The 21,096-nt window shown below is 38.6% G+C and overlaps 1 protein-coding gene across 1 annotated transcript in view; it reads left to right on the top strand.

Moving 5' to 3' along the window:
* LOC109309358 (bifunctional heparan sulfate N-deacetylase/N-sulfotransferase 3) overlaps positions 1-18,308 on the top strand; it is a 128,678-nt gene extending 110,370 nt beyond the window's left edge. Inside the window, exons 11-14 of the mRNA XM_019534051.1 lie at positions 1,239-1,409; positions 5,475-5,584; positions 11,720-11,822; positions 13,305-18,308. Coding sequence (XP_019389596.1) covers positions 1,239-1,409; positions 5,475-5,584; positions 11,720-11,822; positions 13,305-13,424 — 504 coding nt within the window. The 3' untranslated portion in view covers positions 13,425-18,308. The remainder of the gene's footprint in view (positions 1-1,238; positions 1,410-5,474; positions 5,585-11,719; positions 11,823-13,304) is intronic.
* Positions 18,309-21,096: the final 2,788 nt, after the last annotated feature.

Raw genomic sequence — 21,096 nt, 5'->3', positions numbered from 1 at the left:
CAGGAGTCTTGGCTGCAGGTTTTTCTGGAGTCTTGTCTGCTTTCTTAAAGAAAGTGTCCAAAGAAGTTTGGACAGATGTTCTCCAGGGAGATGAGCGACACAGCGCACTTGTTTGCTGGCATGGCATTGCATCAGATCAAGCGTTGTAAAGTCGAAAATGATGTCAGAAAGTTGAAACAGGGTGTCAATTTATAAACGTTGTAAGTGCAAAACATTGTAATTCGAAACGTAAGTTGAGGACTGCCTGTATTAAATGATTTTATCTGTAAATGTTGTTGTATTGCCTGTCACCAAGGCATCTGGTCTCTATGCCCAACTTATTTGAAAGAGTAGGAGCTGCTCAGAACAGACAGATATGTGTCCAATACTACTCCTGGTTTAATTGTGGGTCCTTATTCCAAAGGAGACCCCTTTCTTCTGGTTCTTTGGTTTCAATAGGAGTTTGATAAATTAGGTAAGAGTAAATACTGCGTAAGGATTTATTTTACATACTTTGTATATAAATATTATTTATATTACTGTTCCCATAAGCAAAAAATATCCATTATCTATCTCAGCTATCTTGAGCCGCTGGGGGTCACATGCCCCTGACAGAGATTGCAGGGCCCTGGGCTATGCACTGTATGGAAGCCCCACTTTCTGGATATGTTGCATATCCATGCATCCTTCATCTGCACATCACAGCCCTGTGACACCCTCCCACCACTATAGTGATCCAATATGGATGCCCCCCTCCCTACTTCACTGCATGCCACGCAGCCCCAGCCTCATCCTGAGCTACCTGGGCGATGCCGTATCACACTGCAATCCTGGGACACAGAATGCAGAAGCCAAAGGCTAGAACTGGAGTCCAGAAACTCCCCGGGGAGCAGCAGGCAGATGGGAACTAGGGGGGCACAACTTAACCCCTCGTGAACTGAATGTGGCCCACAGACCAACAATTGGATGCCCCTAATCTATAAGATAATTCTTCTTCAGTAAGTTTTTTCTGAATATATACCATGTAAGGACTTCAAGATTTAGCCCTGTATGGATTTTTACCATATTTGAGTTCATTATGTTGGATTTGGTTATACAATGAACTAAATATCTATTTTGTCTGTTCAGATTTGTCATGGTTAATACTGGTCTGGTGTTTGGATGGTTAACAGTGCTTATCCACCCCTATTCTGTCTTATTTCCTTGACTTTGAACTTGAATATTCATGATGTTCCCGTAATTTAACTTTTTTTTCACAGCATCAACGATCGCATGAAGACCCCACAGCTCTAAAATTTAGCTTCTATCAGGTGATCACAGCTGGACCTCGAGCTCCATCAGAGCTTAGAGCTCTACAGAAGAGATGTCTAGTACCTGGATGGTATGCCACCCATATAGAAAGATGGCTAACTTACTTCCCACCTTATCAGGTGAATAAGAAATTCTTATTTCCATTCCTATTTCTGTTACTGTTTCTATACATATTTTTTCATTTGTATTTGATACATTGGAATATATCATACTATTATGATATTTTTGGATATTTTCCTAAGCCTTCTTTACTACACACCGCTATTCATGGATATATATATGAGAGTGTGACTGGGCACTTGTCCCTAGGCATGTTATTGAATGGCTGGACCCTACTGGGTACGTCATATGCATGTACAACTCTCAGTACTGCACAGCTGACTTTGTCAACAAATGGAGTAGGGACAGAAATTTGGGCTTTACATTTATAATTTATCTCAGAGCCTTGGGCTGAGGAAGCTACACCATGGCTACCACTTACTCTCTCTCACCTGCTAAACTACCTTTTTTACTTGAACACTGAGGCTACTTACAGACATTTAAAAAAAAAACCCAAAAACATGCTTTACCAGAAGCAGCAGCACGTTAGTTTGACCTGACTCTGCAGCATTGGTTTAGATCAGGCACTTCAGTGGGGATTTGTAGTGCTTTTATTTAAAGCTGATGCAATCAGCTATTAGATACAAGTGCCCAGAAAGCCTCACTAAAGAGCCCAATCTACACGGAAGTCAGGCAAGCTGGGTCCAGCTAATGTGATGCCTCTTCTGGACATGCACTGGGCTTGGCATAGGAGCACTCCAATTTAAAGTAAAGCTCTGGGATTTTTTGTTTTTTTAATATCTGTAAGCAGCTTGAGTTGCTTGCTTCTTGCTTTTCTTTTAATATCTTTCACTTTCTGACTCCTTACCGGCCACAGCAGAAAGCAAATCAGAGGAGTTAGTGCCTGATGGTACATCTGAGTTTCATCCACTTGATAGCCCTTTTGGGCTTCCAGCAAAACTTGATACATCATGGTATATTACTGGAGTGGGTGCTGTGTAATGCTTCCATCTGCCCTCTACATAAGAACTTGGCCAGCATTAAATTAACCCTTTATGAGGTTGGGAAAAGACTTGCTTGGTATGCTGAACACTGTGCAGCCTCAAATACACAGAAATATCTTTGTCTTTGGCAGTAAGGTAGAACTGTGTGATCCCAGTAAGGTAGAATTGGGTGAGTAAAGACTTAAGACCCAATTGTCCTCAATTACATCAGCTTCTTAGTGCTTCCCTGAGCTAGTTGCTTCAGTCACTCTGGTTATGTCCCCACTGCATCATTTGCCTCTGTGTATCAACTCCTGCCTCTAGCACTTATCACATTCCAGGGTCTTTTAATGCCTGTACAAATTCCTTTGCCCATCACATCTTTTCCAAAGTTGTCTGCATTGTGTCTCTTGTGCACTGGGGCCTCTGCTCCTCTGCCAGCTCTTCTTCATGCATGTACTTCATTAAAGTCCTTGGCACATTAGCGCCTGTGTCAAATATGTTAGCATGTCGACACATCCATTGAGGCTCATTGGTGCGTGGCCTTATTGCACATTGAAAATATTTGGTGCATTGCAGCTCCGCTGATCTTCAGTTGGCACCCTACTTACTGGATGTCAGGTGCCCTGAATTTCTTTGTATTAAGAGTAGCTTCCCTGTGGGCCACTCATTGAGCATCAGTGGTTATGTGTTTCCTGGTATATGTATCCTGTTAGCTCTGTGTATCCCATGAATTTCAAAATAGATGGCTTAACAAAAGCTGAAAGCTGCATGCTTCTGACAAGGCTTTAAGGACACATACTTCACAAAGTTCTATCTCCTGCATATTCTCTTTCTCAGTGCATGTCTCAAAAGATACAGAAAGGATGTGGAAAAGTTAGAGAACCCAACAGAGGGCAATGAAAATAGTTAAGGGGCTAGCGCACATGACTTCCAAGGAGAGGCTGGGGGAACTGGGCTTATTTAGTCTGAATAAGAGATGACTGAGGGGGTATTTGATAGCAGCTTTCAGCTACCTGAACGGTGTTTACAAAGAGGATGGAGCTAGACTGTTCTCAGTGGTGGCAGATGACAGAACAAGAAGTAATGATCTCATGTTGCAACAAGGGAAGTTTAGGTTAGATATTAAGAAAAACTTCTTACTAGGAGGGTGGTGAAGCACTGGAATGGATTATCTAGAGAGGTGTGGAATCTGCATCTTTGGAGGTTTTTAAAGCGCAGATCAACAAAGCCCTGGCTGGGACAATCTAGTTGGGGATGGTCCTGTTTTGAGCAAGGGGGTTGAATAGATGACCTCCTGAGTTCCCTTCCAGCCCTAATTTTTTAGGGTTGGATTCTATGTGTGTGATAGACTCTTAGCATCTTCTAGTGCAAAGCACAGGGGCAGCGTACATCATATGACTCAGGTTTTAGTCAGATATTTTATGGGATTGGTTTTTGTTTGGTTTTTGTTTGGGTTTTGTTTTTTGTTGGGTTTTTGTTTGTTTTTTGGAGGGGGTGGAGGAGGTTGCACACTGATGTGTGGGGCACTCTTTCCACTAAGCTAGTCCTGAGATGCTCTGAGAAGAATCTGGGCTTTTATTTTCAAGGGCATACCAAGGCAGTTCAAATTCAGCCATCTGGTATTAGTATCTCTTTGGTGCCAAACTTTAGAGGCCCAGTATCAGTATATCAATATGATACTCTCTATGCTATGCTTAATTTTGACTTCTCCAAAAGGCCCCATTTTGGAGCATAGGTGACAGGATAGGTACTTCAGGGATGCTGGATTTCATATCCCTTGATGATAAGAACAATAGTCCTTTACACCCTCTGTAAACTCTCACCAATTAATCTAACTTCCCAAAGCAACAAAGAACTTGTGACCTGAAAACATCTAGTTTAACTAGAAGAGCTGAGGAAGAATGCATGGTATTTGAAAGCTTGTTTATTTCAACCACGTAGTTGGTCCAGTTAAAAGCTATCACCCACAAAAATTCTTGCCTCTAGCTCAACTATGTAATTTCTAACTTGTTCTTTCCCTATTCTGTGTATTTTATTTCTTTCATGCTTGACAGTGACTACGTTTGTCATCTGATAGTTGACTTTTTTGTGAAGATTGAAGGCATTAAACATTTCAGCGTTCTCTGCATCATCCATTACTGCATTCAGTATTGTCTGCATTCAGATTGTCTGCATTCAGTAAAGATCTTCCTTTTACTTCTAACATACTTAGAGAATGTTTTTTGGTTGTCTTTTATGCTACTTGATAGCTGTATCTCAATTTGTGCTTTGGCTTTCAAGATTTTCCTCTGCATGCTCTTAATGTACTCCTGTACTCATCCTCCAGAATGTTGCCACATTTCCATTTTTTGGAAGATTCCTACTTAGTTTTCAAGTCATTGACAAACTCATAGTTTAGCCAAGAAAATCTAGTCTCTTGTTCTGCCTTCTATTGTTCCTTCCTGTTGGGATAGCAAGTCCCCCTGCCTTTAATAGTCTATGCGGTGCAAATCTACCCTGTCTTATTTAAGGAACATCCAACTTGCCTGGACTCATTTTAGACTTGTCTCCTATTGGGTCCTGTCTGTTACAGCTATGAGATTGTTAAAAGTCTGGTTTTCTAAAATCCAGTGATTTTTTTTTTTATCCTTAGGACCATGAAGTACTGTAAGTCATTTCATGATCACTCTCACCCATGTTCCCTTCTACCTCCAGATTTTCCAGTTCCTTCCTATTAGTTAGCATGATGCAAATCAACAAAAGCCTTCCCTTCCCCACCCAAACTGTTGGTTTCTCTAGCATTTGTACCAAAAGGAGCTGGGGAGAGTGTTATGTCAGACACACACACATGCGCACACAAACACAATTTCAGGTTATTGTTTCTAGATGTATCTGCCTGTATCCTGTCAGGGAAATTCTCATTTAATTTCCTGCTAATATTTCTAATTTCTTTAGGTCCTTCAGCTTCCAATTTAAAATCATTTCAGATTTAATTAGTGTGCCATTTACCCCTCTCCCAGATCATAAATGATGATGATAAATAAGATTGGACCTATTACCATTCCCTGGGGCACCTCTCTTCCTTTTAATGAATGAGCTTGACATAGGTGAAACTTTTAGTTTGAAGCTTGAAATATAATGAATTTTAAATGTAACATTCATTTTATTTTATTCTTGCAGTTGCTAATTATTGATGGGCAGCAGCTGAGAACTGACCCAGCTACTGTGATGGATGAAGTACAGAAGTTTCTGGGAGTCTCTCCTCATTATAATTACTCTGAAGCTCTAACGTGAGTTAATTTTGATAATTTATATAATTCAGTATAAATAATGTAGTAATTTAAAAGTAGATAGTAGTGTAACTGTGTTTTTATGTATTTAACTTTCTGCTTCAGTGTAGTATATATGAATAGAGAGAAAGTGAGAGACAGAAAGAGAGAAAAACTAGAGTATATCAAAAAAAATAGCTCTCCATCTCCAAATATTAACAAAAAAAGGACAGGGCTAGAAATAGACTTTAATTGGTTCATTATAAATGTGGAAATTTGTAATAAGATAAAGAATATCTAGATTTACTGTAATTATTGGCAGTAAACATTTTGGGAAAATGTTCAGGCTTATCTCTGTTGTTTAGAGATTCTAGTGCATATATGCAGCAGGATAAATTAACCCACCTCTACCTACTACAAGGTTCTTACACCTCCTTTAGAAGCATTTGCTACCTGTCACAATCGGAAATAGTTTGTTGGACTAGATGGGTCCAGATGGATCCAGCTGGACTAGCTGCATCTCCTCCATTTTGGTGGTTCCTGTATTCCTAAAAAGAATAGGCTTAATTTTGTGGGGAACTGAATGGTTTTTGGAGGGTGTTCATATATTGTGTGTGGTAGCTGGGAGTGCACAGCACCTTTCAGAAGTCCCTTGTTATCTTGTAGGATCAAGTCTAATGGTGGAATATCTGTCAACTGAAGTCAATTGCCTTCCACTAGGAATAGGACAGGCAAAATGTTAGATAGACCTTAACCAATTTATGATGCCTACAATAGGGGGAGACTAGACCCAGGGATCCAGGAAGCTCCATCTTATTTTTATATCCCCAAAATGACATTGGTTCTTGTAAACAAAATTATTGCAAAATGAAGCTACCAGCTCTCCTTTAATTAATTCTTCATGTAAGCCACGTTACTAATCCTAGTTTATGAAACCTTTGTTTGAATTTTGGATTGGTAAGGGAGAGATACCTTCCCATTTCCTCCTCACCCTGATAAGGTACAGCATGCATAAACAGACTTAGCAGCAGGGTAGTTTCCCTTAACTTCAGCATCAGCTGGAATAAAGACTCAACAATATCAATCTCAGCAATGTAACATGCTCTTTGTATATAATAGACACTTATGTACACAAACCTTTGGGATTTTGACATTTAGATTCACTTGCCCTTAAAATAGGATTGATAGCCATAGGCTGCTCTTTTGAATACAAGCTCTTTGTCTGTTTTTATAACAAGTTCTCAGGAAAGAATGCTTTTCTTACCTAGACATTTCTCTATTTAATGTTTTCATCCAATTGTGTTCTGTTCTTTTTTGTGGAGTATGTAGCAAAACGGACTTTATCTTTTATAAGATAAAGTCAAGTGCATTGTAAAGACATAATGGGCCAAATTTATCCCTGGAGTAGCTCTATTGAAAGCTCATTCTCTTTTTACACCAAAGCCCTTGACCTCAGTGCTCTGAATTATTCCCATCTGCATCTAATTCTGTGACATCCATTTCCTTCATGTTTGCCCTTGAACACTGATAATGTTCACTGAGGGTAACTGAGATTAAAGCAACTTGTTCCATTAAAGAGACTCTGGAACAATTCATCCCTTAAATTTAAAGCAGTGTTGTAACATCAGTAATGAATTTGGCCATGTCTGTCTTTTGGTAACAGATATAAGTAGTAAAAAAGAGCTATCTAAAGTATTGTGAATTTTTAGGTGAAAGCAACATAAAACATATCTTTTGCCCTTACAGGTTCTTTATCCAATAAACTCAATGTATTTTACAACTTGCAATTAAGCTTCAAAATAAATTGTTGTGCTCAGGCACAGAGGATAAGAATTTAAGCAGTGAAAAGTGAATTTTAAGGGAGGAATTGCAGACTCAAATATGAAAGTGATTGGCATTGTATAAAATGCCTATGTAAGAATGAAGGTTTACCTATGGTTTTTCAGTCCGTAATGTCAGAAGATTGCCAAGGAGTCCTAGTTGACAGTGTCCTCCTTTGCCCGTTAGAATCAACAATATTTTATAGCCCTAATTTGAGACTGATACATTGCCCTTAAAACAGTGCGATTACAATGTTGGTGTTTTGATCAAGCAAGTGTAAATTGTACTGCAATTTTAATAGACTGTAGACTCTGATTATATCAGCTTTATAGTATGGTTTGCTTTGAATTTAAACTATTATAATGTGAAGTCTGTTGTTTCAGAACATTTGCTTATGGATGAAGTGCATCTCACAGTCTTTTTTTACAAAGACAGATTTTAATTAATTCACTATGAAACTTGTCAATAAACTTTGGTTACAAGGCATGTTATTTTAATATAAACAGAGAAAGCATTTGAAATTTTACAATATACCCCTACATCATCCTTTTACTAGCTGATACAGTGTTTTTCCCCCCGCAGTCAGCTAAGTAAAACTTGGCATGCAGCATCATAAAAACTGTGCTTCTGTTTAAATTGCTGGTTAAATAATATTGGCCAGCAATTATTCTAAAAATAATAGGGAAATTGTATTGGCAGAGGGGGATTTTTTTTTATTTCTGTTTAAATTAAACAATGTAAAATCTGAATAAATCTACTGGAGATCTATAAATAAGATTTCTTGCTTGCAGCTTTCCTAAGTATTCACATAATGGGGAATTGATACTGTTGTGCCAGTTGAGTTAAAGCATTAAAAAGTGGAGAACTATTGCACTTTTGACTAAAGTGTGAATGCACCTAGAACTAACACTCAGCAATTAGCAATTCTCAGTATTTCACTAACAGGTGAAGCCACCCTAGAGCAATTTCACATTTACTGTCAATAGATTCTTTCCATCCATCCATTTACATTGGACTGACTCTCTGTACAGACATTCATAGAATCATAGAAAACTAGTGTTGGCAGGGACCTCAGGAGGTCATCTAGTCCAACCACCTGCTCCAAGCAGGACCATTCCCAACTAGATCATCCCAGACAAGGCTTTGTCTAATCAGATCTTAAAAACAGCCAGGGAGGGAGAGTCTACAATCTCTCTGGGTAACCCATTCTTGTGTTTTACTACTCTCCTAGTGAGAAAATTCTTCCTGATATTTAACCTAAACTTCCCTTGCTGCAACTTGAGACCATTGCTTCTTGTTCTGTCATCTGCCATCACTGAGAACAGTCTAGCTCCATCCTCTTTTGAATTTCCCCTTCAGGTAGTTGTCGGTTGCTGTTAAATCCCCTCTCACTCTTCTCTTCTCTTCTCTAGACTAAATAAGCCCAGTGCCCTCAGCCTCTCCTCAAAAGTCACATGCCACAGCCCCCTCACCATTTTTGTTGCCCTCCGCTGGACTCTCTCCAATTTGTCCACATCCTTTCTGTGGTGGGGGCCCATTGTGGTGTTAGGGGTATAACAGGGACACAGGCAGTCAAGGTTTGACTCAAGAGCGACACAGCTCAGGAGTTGAAGGACAGACAAGGTCAGGGAAGCAAAGATCCAAACTAGAGCAGGGAATCCGAAACCCACAGGTCAGGGGAATGAAGCCAGGAAGCCAAGAAGCAGAACCCAACAGGAAACCAGGAAAAAAACACAGGACCTGGGATGGGTTGGCAGCCTATCTAGCCCATAAAGGTCTGAGCCAATACAGGGGAATCAGTAATACAAAACTGCATCATGTCACCCATTCCCTCCGTAGTGCTCCCCTCTGCAGCAGGGCCTGCTGCTCCACTGCACCTGTACTGCCTTTGCTACAGAGGAGTTAGGGGATCAATGGTGAGGGTAAATACAGGCAGCTGTCTTCTCCAGGCGCTGGAAACTTGTGGTTTTAACCTGGAGGTCAAGTCACAAAGGGCAGCCCATGTCAGGAAAGGTTAGGTTGGCCTAGGTCACAAAGAACAACAGGCAGGACCCAAGGACTAGCAAGTATAGGTAAGAATTGGGAAACTATGAACGAGGTAGTCAAAGCTAGACAGAGAGGCATCTGGTAAGTAACCTGCTGTTTATAAGCAGGCATTCATGCCCATGCAGGCTATTGGGGCCACCTGGGGGTAGTTAGACCACTCAGTAACCCAGGCCCGATGGGGGCAATTTAGCCTGCTTGCAACTCTGACTTCTTACACAAAGCTTTGTGTTGCAGCACACTGAAAATACTGAATCTATTACAAAAATTTAAGGGTGCTAAATCTTTAGCTCCAAATTTTAGAATTGTTTGGCTGACGGCAGGTTTTATATTGTTTTGTGGTCAAATGGAAATTTTGTGAAATGTTTCCTATAAAATGAGTAACATCCCAGAAATCCAGAGGTGTTGCACAATTAAAAGTATGTGGGCTGCACTGTAATTGCTCACTAGAAGTTTAACTCCATGAGATTCTGTCACTGCATACTGGATATAGTTTGCCTTATACAGTCAAAGCAGTTACCTACATCTGTGCTTATAGGCTAAAGCCATACCCTTGATCAGCATGCTCAACTCCTACTCATATCCTGGGAAATTGCAGGCATTAATTGAGGTCCTGACATGAGCCTTACAACATGCTCTTAAATACAGAGTCAGTTTAATCATGTCCTGCTACAGTTGCATAGATGCTATTTATTATGATCAGTTGATTTGATATGCAAAAAGCAAAGAGCATCTATCCAGATCACTAACTCACACTGAGCTTGTGTCTATATATAGACCTGTGAATGTAGTTCTTGCCTGATGAATGATGCCATGGATGGCTGTGTACAGTAGTCATACCAAAATAAGCAAGCATTTATAATACAAATGTGCAGAAGCTTGTAAATGTGATTATCTGTAGCGTGTGCTATCTGTAGTGTGTGTGTTACATTAGGAAGAGCAGAGAGAATCTTATAGTCCCATAAAAATTAGCAGAAGTTTTGTCATTAACTGATAGAAGCCAGGTAGGAGCCACATATTGCAGGTTTGGTAAAGATATTTTAAAGTTAGTATTACTGTACAGTCAAAGTCTCTGATTACCCATTATTGTGGGATCTCAGTGTAAAATATCATTATCACCTTTAATCCATAGTTGAACAAGCATTGGTTTTAATCTCAACTACCTAAGAAGGTATATGTGAATTGGGAATAGTATAACAATACTTCTCTAGAGTACCAGTGAGTGAGGAGAGAGGCCCACAGTCAAACGCAAGGTACTGTGTCCAGTCTAAGGCACCAAACTAAAAGTGCTTCTGCTTTGTGGGGAGAGGGCTCCCAGTGATAGTACCAGCCCTCAGGAGGGGAGAGTCTCTTCACAGCAACAGTGAGGGATGTTGCTCTTACAATCCCCTGAACAGAAGTCATGTTATAATTAGCTTATGCTTGCTTCAGTTTGATGTTAGGTGCTATTGTACTGTCTGGGCCTGATTTTCCCCATCACCTATGCCCCGGTTCATATTCTGGACATTCATTCTTTCGGTTGACTGGTTGAGCGGTTGTCACAGCTAGGGTCAGTTTCTCTGACTTCTGTGCTACTTTTTTTGGTCCTTCCTCTCCCATCTACCCTCCCTCCCGCCCCCCTTCATTTTCTCTCCTATCTCAACTCCAACTTCATATCCCCATCCTATTCCCTTCTTTCTTGCTCCTATTACTTTACTCCTTTCTTCTCTTACCCTACTCTTTGCACCCATAATATGTTAAAAGACAGGACTGCATTCAACTCTGGAGCTACTGTGACATCTGCCAAACATCATCCTGACCATTTGGGGACCAATTCTACCATCTATACCCAGAGTAAATAGCCCTTTACTGTGTAAATAGTTCCATAGTTTTCTATATAACAATGATCAAATAAGGTACTACTCAAAACAAGCATGTCCATCTTGACTATTTAGATTATAAGCGTCTCAGGAAAAGGATGTGTCTGTCCTCTTACATGTTTGTATAACATCTAGCTCATAGGACTATGTACGTAACTAATAAAATGAAAGGGTCTATTTGAACCTAGATACTATGGGGCCTGTACTTAAGTTATGTGTACCCTAAAAGTTGCAGACCCTAAAAAGGTGACAATAATACCGTTATCTTTTTGTCTTTCCCTCAAGAAAAACAAATCCAGCCATTGTTAATGGGTGTGTGAATAACAGGAGGAAAGTAACCACAAAATATCAAGTTACTAAAGTAATAAATACATTCTTAAAAAGAGTGGGAACTTATTTGTTGGATTAAAAGTGTACAAAATATTCATTTCAGGTTTGATTCACATAAAGGTTTCTGGTGTCAACTCCTGGAAGAAGGAAAAACGAAGTGTCTTGGAAAGAGCAAAGGCAGAAAATACCCTCCTATGGACTCTGAGGTAAACCATGTTCTTCTAAAGCATTTTAGTATTTGAATGGCTTACAGGAGTTCCCAGTATATGTACAAAGACATTGCATGTACAAAATTTTAACAAAAAAGAAAAAGCAATTACATATACTAACTCTTCCTGTAACTAAAACCTTCCTGATAGCATGAAGTAGATCATCATTTTTCAATCTCTCATTTCCAATGCAAAGCATAAAGGCCAAAGGTATCTACAAAATAGCCTGTTTTGAAATTGTCCTTTAAATGTTTTCCTCATACTATAAAAAATAGTAACCCTCAAAAAAAATTACAACTTAAAATCCTGGTTCCTGAATGGAGGGCATGTCTACACATTCATTAATACACAGTGGTTACAGTGCATTTAATATAGTACTTGTATAATTAAGTACTAAATAAATGCACGGCCACCAGAGTTACTGCGCAGTACCTTAATGATACTGCTCAGTAACATATTAGCACTATCTGAGCTGCTACTGTGCAGTGTTTTTAGGCTACCGTGCAGTTAGCGTCTCGTGTAGACACATCCGGAGTGAACCATACTCATAATTAATTCACGTGCATGCTTTGTAGTATTCATGGCCAGATGTGTGTATGTGGTGCTAACCCTGTTCCTTTCCACACGTTCCATTCTTGAGCAGTTAGTCTGTGAGTAGTTACATGGATTCTCTGCACAATTACATTTTAAAACTGTTCAGTTTCGATTTCCATTGCCTTTGAAAATATCCATTTAAAAAAATGTTCAAATAAAGTAACCTATTCTAGGACCAATACTGTCATTTTCATTCAGGCCCAAATATAGATCCCTCATGAGGGGATGAAATCATAGCAAGAGTTTAGGGCTTCTTTTTTTATTCTGTCATGACCAAACTGAAATCCTATTTGGTTTAGTCTGAGTAATACCTGAATTAAGACTTCAACATTTGGTCAATAGTAACTGCTGTTGTCCTATGTGGACCTGATTTTTTTTCCTCTCTAGTTGCTATAAAACAGGAAGTCAGTGGAGTTATAATAGTATATGATCACTGAGAAAAGACATTCAGGATTTGGGAAGAGTTTGTTTGTATTGTATTTGTCAGTCCTAAATGTGTCTGAAAAATATAAATATCCAAGCGACAGACATCCGGTCATGAGTAGCCAAAAACTTTTGGATCATATTCTGTTCTCAGTTAACACTGGCATAAGCTCAGAGTAACAATACACTTACATAGGACACTCTGAGATCAGAATCTAATCAGTTGCTCTGATTGCAATGTACATTTTGGAAATATTATACACCCAGTAATATAAGCTTCTGCCATTCAGCTCCTGAAAATTTAGATTTTGTGTGTAATACATGGGATAGGAGAAAGTATACATCGTAAGCGAAAGCCTGGCATAGTTCTGATACTGGTAAAACTGCAAAACCTGGGATCAGTAGCAACCACCGTATAGTATTTCATTAAATAAAAATATCTACTTTTATTATATCCACCAGTGCAGGGCTTTTCTGTCAAGCTACTACAGAGATCACAATGTGGAACTGTCAAAACTCCTACATAAATTGGGACAACCGCTACCATCCTGGCTGAGACAGGAACTGCAGAAAGTGAGATAGCATTGAAAGGAAAGCTTCTTGGAATCGCTCTTCCGCACTTCAGTCATCTTACCTAGAGCCTCCAATAGCTACCAGGTGGTGTTGTAAAATATATCTTTTCCAAATGAGTATAAAAGAATGAAATTCTTTCCATATGCTGGCATGTGGATTGTGAAAATGTAGGTGTTTCTTAGAACTCTGGTGGCCCAAAGTCATTCTCCTAATTACTTCTGGGCCAGTGGAATTATTGTAGACTACTGTGCACACATGTGGAAGTCAATAGCAACTGGTATAAGCTTCAAAAGTAAAGATACAACTGTCGGGTTTCATAGTAAATATTACACTTTTATATATCAACCTAAGAGTATTGTGTCTCATGTAGATTTTGTAGCCCATTGTTTGCCTGCTCACATTTTTTCTTACTATTCGACTATTATGATGTGTCTTATACAGTATGAAATGTAAGAAAATACAATGTAGCACTTAATAATACCAAATGTACTCCTGCCTTTGGAATATGCTTGCCAAATTTTGAACCTGATACCTGAAAATATATGAACACAATTGAGGAGTACAAGTCCATGTTACGTAGGTATACACAATGGACAGACTAAATCCTGAGAGCTAAATCCTGATTCCACATGCTAAAACCATATAACAAAAGTTGGTATATGAAACCTGACCCCACACAATGAGGATAAATCATAAGGATGATGTTGATCCCGTAGAAGTTCCTGGCGTATGCTTTTAACCAAGATACCTCCTATACACAGTCCAGTGAAACAGTAAAATATGGAAGACAGACCATGTGTCTGAACAATACCAACTCTGCTTTTAAAAAGAAAAATAAATATATGCAGCACAGGTTAAAAAACTAAAATGATAATAATCGTAGTGAAAGTCTTAGCCTCCTTAGACTGTGAACCATGCCATAACAATGGACTGATGAAACAATGTTAGTAGATGTTTTACTCAAGGTACTGTGAATTACAAGACCTAGGGCCTGGATTCTGATCTCACATTTTTGTAAGTCATAAATAACTCCAAGTCTGTTTCACAGTGGACTTGCACCAGTGAAATTCTGATAAGAGCAGAAACAGATCCATATTTAGATTACTTTAATTTCTGCTGCTTTTTTTAATGCTTTTTTCATTCAGTTAGTAGCTGTATGTATTCTAAAATCTTACTTATGCTGATTGAAACGTGTAGGATGTTCCAGTGTCCTCCAATTTAGTATATGTAACTTGCATATGCTAATACACCTTCTCCGAGGAGATGAATTTTTAATATAGTTGGAATTAAATGTTCATAGTAAGCTAAATAAAAGAGAATATACACTGTGCAGTCATGATATAAAATTAGGCACTAATTGTGCAAACACATATGCTTAAGTTATACAATAATGTGTACTTTCACTGAGGCTATTAATCGCTCATCAAATTAAACATGAGATTATCCTGTTATTGTTAATGCTTCAAATTTTAGGATACAGATCATTAAAATTGAGCCAAATTTTAGCCTTGGTATTTCTTCACTGAAATATGATTACATGTGTTTCTAAAAAGTATAATGAATAAATACTATGTGAAGTAAAGAAACCACAATGATAGGTCAACCTTACTGTCTATGTATAGTAAGGGGGGGATGTAATTTTTATCCCAACACAGTTTTCAGTAAATATGTCCCCCAGATTTGTCTTAAAATGGACAGTTAACGTGCATCAAAAAATTATATGTATCAGTACTGTTTTATTACATGTTCATAAACTATACAATTTAATGACAATGGGATGGAAGCCAGTTTGTTATTGACTAAATAGAAAACAGACATTAAGATCCTTATTGTACCTCTAACTAGTAACTTTAAGTAGTTATGAATTTTGTATTGTAATAGCTGGTTTTAATAGCCTGGAAAATCAAATACATACAAATCTGTATATAAAAATATTCAGTATTCAGCACATTATTGCCTAAAGGAGAATGCATGAACAAAAGAGAGGATCTAGCAGAATAGATGTTATTTAAGTTGAATATCATTTTTATTTATTAGACAAAATGATTTCATTTCCATTTAAAAGGACAGAACTTTAGTGAATTAGGCTCAGCAGTTGAGTTGTCTAAAACTCTGGGAAAAGTCCTCTCAATATCTATGAAGGAAAATTCCTCTGCATGCTATAGGCTGTTAATGTGACTTACAAATTGCTGTATGGATTTGCAACAGCTGCTGAATAACAGGAGGAGACACTTAAGATTTTATCTAGTGCTACTAGTTTCCCTTTACTGCAAATATAACCTCACCAAACAGTAAAAAGAAAAAGCATTTGTAGGCTTTGTACAAAATACCAGAGGCAAGACTCTATTCCACCTATTAAGAAATATTACAGTAAAAGCCCTGTTATCCAGCATTTTACTAACCAGCATTTCTATTAACTGGAATTTCCAGAGACGTGTGGGGGTGGCGGGAAGCTCACACCCGGCCACCGCCACCTCCCCCCTCTGCCCCCAGGCTCCACATGTGGCTGCCCTACCCCTCCTCCCCCAGCTCCACATCTGGTCAAAAAACCCTGTGCCTCAGGTAACCCACGTTTTTAGATTACCGGCACCCCCATTCCCCACTCATGCCAGATAACAAGATTTTTACTGTAGTTGACTTAAGTGCCTGAGTGTAATTCTACTCTAGTCTGAGACCCTGAAAAAAAAAAAACTAGACAAAGGTTGGGTGGGTCCTCCTCCTCACTGATTTTTTTCCTGTTATTCACCCTTAAGGGCAAGATGTTGATATGTTACAAAAGTACATGTATTAATTCATTTCAAAGGATTTGAGTAGAGTAGAATAGAATTGCATTTACATGCCTAAGTCCACTTAGAAGCCTAATAGGTAGAATAGAATCTGGCCCTAGAGTTTTTGTACTTTGGTTTGTAGTCACTCTGTTCTTTAAAGCAGTAATTGCAAGACAAATTTCGGGCCAGATCGGGTCCCCAAAATTTCCACATGTGGAGGGAACATCCTGTACACAGATCTCTCTTCTCCCATATATTAGACAGATGGGTGCCAACCATGTTTATAGCACAATCATAATTTACGGGGACATCACAAAGGAGTCTGCACAACCTAGATCTATAAGGAGAAGGAACGCAGGTGGGCCAGAGAATGGAAAACCTCAGGTTGGGTAAGACTTGGAGTAGAATATGCTAAATGTTTTCACTGTGCACCCAGAGATTTTATGCAGATAGGGTATCTCAGAGCCATGGGTCCCATTCCATAGAGTCCTTTGATGGGACCTGGGAGGTACCCCTTGCATAGGGACCTTTGGCACCATGGATATGTGAAGATCTGGTAGAACCATCACATTGCTGAGAAGGGTACAGAGCACAGGATAGACATGGTTTTTCAAATAGCTAAATTTTCTTCCAGGTTTGCAGGGCTGGGCCAAGACTCATACTCAGGAAAGGAGTATATTGGCAGCCCTCATAACTTGAAGTGAAACATTGTGGAGGAACTCTGAAAGGGGATCCTTTAATAGATTTTCTCACCTTCATCTCCCTCAGAGAGGTTTTACTGCCTTAAGTGACAATCAAGCTGTAGAGCCATATCATTCAGGTCTTACTCAAGAAAACCTCCAGTTAAATTCAATGGGACTTTCATGTAAGTAAATGCTATGAACAAAAGGATTTCAGCTTTTGTCCCAGGGCATGATCCTGAATTTTTTATCCGTTAAAACTCCTCTTAAAGTCAATGCCTGAGTAAGATCTATAGGATCAGGCTCTTAAATATCAGCATTTCTAGTAAGATCCAGCAAAGGTTGCATGGCGCGTTAAAAATACTACTGTCACACACACAAATGGATAATTACAGGCAAGATCATGCTGCCCTTTCAGTTGACAACAGTATGATAGATTTACTGCTCTGAATTTCCAGATATGTGGAGCTTAAATGTATTTCTAAATGGCAAAGAAGGTATATATCCACATCTTTTTCTTCAGAAATAATCTATTAAAATATGTTTTTTTCAGTATTCAGCAGGAGCCCATAAAAATGAGCTTGGCTTTTACTGGGTGGTCAGCCTGCTTAGTGATGAACAATGAGTCTCAGCAAAACATGCAGACTCCAGACCTTGTGTACAACAGCTCAAATCAAATATGCAGGAGTGGAGCTGAGCAAGCAATTCATAGACAGAATTTATCTGACAATTTTACCCTCTTCTTTTCACAGTTTATCTTCAGACAAGTTGCAGGTTTATTTCAAACGGACTCACTTTTTCACAAATGATGCTGTCAATTTTTATTTATTGTTTCATGTACTGATTGATCATAAGGAGTTTATTGCAAATCGTCACGCTGAGTTGTTTAGTTGTGATGGTCAAATAGATCATGTGGTATGGTTTTGTTCTGTGGTGGGTAAATGCGCAAGCAATCCCTACAAATACTTGTGTATGTGAACTTAATATTTCTCTTCTGCAAATACCCAAGCATTTGACTTTGAAATTTGCATTCCACAAACATCTGTTCCAGTAAAAATCAATGCACGGGTATTTGCAAAAAGTGAACATACAGGGGTATAAATACAGAGGATATAAACTCACTTAAGTATTTAAGCAAATGTTCTTGAAAATGTTGTGGTATTTTCCCAGCTTTACCTGTGAGAAAAGAATGAGTTGATTGATTTGCAGGCTAGCTTGTACAGAATACCCTTTTTGATTGCTTAAAATGTGAAACTTCCTCAGGAAGAAATTAAATAGATATTTCAATGTTTATAGATGTAATATTCTTGTCATTCACATTGAATGAAAAATTGCTGGAAACATTTTTCTCAAAATTTTTTTAAATTTAAATTTAAAAGAAACCTGAATATTATTCTGATAGTAGCATGATCTCTGAGGTGCAGAAATAAACTCTGATAAGAAAACAAACTGCTATTTGGTAGTGATTTTTATATTTATAGAAGTTCTTCTCCTCTGGGCTTCTTGACAGCTATTGTGTCTTGACTCTGAGGTGTAACACAGTCCAGAGCACATTAGCTGCATGAAAGTTTTTCATATTGCTTACTCTGTCAATAGGGGGATATTACTGCTCTATGCAACTGCTTGTTTTACAGCTTTTGCTTGCTGCTTGCTTTTTATTTCCTGTGCCAGAAATTGTGTATGTGCTTGAATAACATTTCCAAATCTTGATACACTCATAGCAAGGGGACTGTATTTGAAGTATTGGCCCTGAGGTGAAGTTTGGAGGAACATTGTTCAGTAGTTGAGCCAGTCCAGCAGCTTTTGCTAGGCATCGGGGGGGCTTTAGAGAAGCCCATAAAAATACTATGAATGACCAAAGAAAGAACATGCACTGAAGTCTATGAACCATTTCACCCTAGTGCTACCTAGTCAAACAAAAGCTAACAGTTTTCTTGGAGAAAGAGAAAATGTATGAAACATTCTGTTCATTATACAGAGGTGATGTAACCTATATCTTTTAATGTTGGGTTTCTTTTATATTGAATACAATGACTTAAATTTTATAAGAGTAGCAGAAACAACAGTAAATAGTAGCTCAGGTGTTTTTAAAAACATTCCTATGGTGCAACTTTTTATAGAAACTGAGAGTGTTTGCACCTTAACTGTGGGGCCCTTTTTAGAAAGAAAACACTGGGATTTAAAACAATTCAGACACATCAGATAAAGTCATTGTTTATTTGCATAGCATAGTCTTGAGCACCAGTGGTGCAAAATCAGAATAGCTGAGGTATAACTGACAGTATAAACTAATGATCATACCTCCAATGTGACTTTTTCCTTTTGCACTGTAGTGGGAGTAATGTTACCTTTCTGAAATAACACTCAGTAGTCATAGTACAAAGCAATAACATAAAAGCTGGCCTTTTAAGATCAAAGCTGCTTTACAGGACTCACGTTTTTCCAATCTTTTCTACTTTGCCCTAGTTTTCCAGGAAAATAAGTGGCCAACAACAAAAGCCTGACATAAAATGGAGCTTCATACACTAGCCATCCCTCCCTGCCTCATCTCCAGGAGTTTCATCACCAGCAATCCACTCTGGAAATAATATTTTTTTTCACTGGAAAATACTAATTCTCTGTTACTCCAATATAAAGTCAGAGTGACACCTGGCCTGTTTCTAAGGTGCAGAAGTCCATATTATTTGTAATCTCGTACCAGGCCTCTACACAGTCCAAAAAAGAAGAGGAGTAAGTGGACTAGAGCATCTAGTATCAGCACTGATTCATCGTCAAGGCGGCTTTAGCCGGGGTATTGTCCGTGGAGTCTGTAATAGATTTTAACACTGCCTTCTCTGGACAGAAAATACAAGATGGTGTAACAGTGCCACAACCTTGCTCTCTGAGGTGAATCCTCCAGTGCTGCTGCCCCAACTTGTACAAATTGTACAACTGTGTTCCCCATGTGGATTAATCAAAACCCAAAGGAGTTATACTGCGTTCATTTCACTGTAACTGGAGAGCAGAATTTAGCCCAGAGTATGTGAAAACACTTTCAGCCTTGGGCTAGTAAATCCCTTTCTGGGTAGCAATGAGAACTTTAAGCAGTTTATTTTCTTCCAGTGTAATTTATTTACAGGAGAAAACTGCTGCTGCCCCACCAAGCTTGCCCCAGGCAAAAAAGTAGAGGAAAAGGAATGAGAAAACCGAACGTTTGTTGACCAACACTTAACAGAGAGAGATAACAGAAAAAGGAAAATAAACCTTTTTATTCCTTCCTTTTAATGAAAATGTCTTCATTAAAAGGAATGCTCCCATTTTTCAAATAGCTAAGTTTCAGTCTCTACCTTGATCTTAAATCCTGATCTTCAGGGAAGTACAAAAGGAAAAAAGGCATACTGGAGGTATGGTCACCAGCTTATACTGTCAACTGTGCCTCAGCTGTTCTGATTTTGCACCCCTTGTGATCAAGACATTTGTTTCACATTGTTCAAGATTGACCAATTCCAAAAAAAAGAAAAAAATGACAATTGCATAGATTAAAATGTGTGTTGAAACTAAAGAACAAAACTATAGTCCAGGAGCTCTAACTATGATTCTCCTGAGATTGTATCTTTGGGGATCTGATTCTGTTCTCAAACCACTCTCTCTTTGGTATAATTTAATTCAGGGTAAGTCTATGTAGCATAATGTGCTGCCCTGTCCAAGTACCTTTAGAAAGCTAGCTCAGGTACCAAATTCTGTGCAACCACATTAATATTGCACTATACCCAGGCTAAACATCCCTGCTGAAAAGCCTTTGGTACCTAACCTAGCTTGGGTATCTCTGTGCACAGATATTGTGCTGTGTAGACAGCCCCCGTCAGCATTACACATAATTTATATTTTTAAATAGCTTTAAAATCTGGCCTTCTCTTATTAATTTACAATTCCTGAACTACCCATTCAAATACAGAAGGTGATGGCAAGCTAGAAGGTTGGCTGGAATGTCAGGAAAGCGTCACTGTTACACATAAATGTATTTAGGTGCTGAATATGAATATAATCCATCACTATCCCTGCAAGATAGCAATTAGAAGATAAACAGGGTTGTCCAGCTATCACTCAAAAATGCAGACAAACCCTACTCACTTTAGCAAAATAAATTATTCTTGGAAGTGAAAAATCTGCCAAGGTGCCAAAGTCTGAAAATCTCAGAGGCCTATAAACCCATTCCTATTTATTTTATAACATTTTATGATCCAGCCAAGTGAT

The sequence above is a fragment of the Crocodylus porosus genome, unplaced genomic scaffold, assembly GCF_001723895.1.
Source record: "Crocodylus porosus isolate Cpor-Errol unplaced genomic scaffold, CroPor_comp1, whole genome shotgun sequence".
NCBI lineage: Eukaryota > Metazoa > Chordata > Crocodylia > Crocodylidae > Crocodylus > Crocodylus porosus.
Note: the sequence above shows the minus strand (reverse complement) of the source record. Positions and strands in the feature narration are given on the sequence as shown.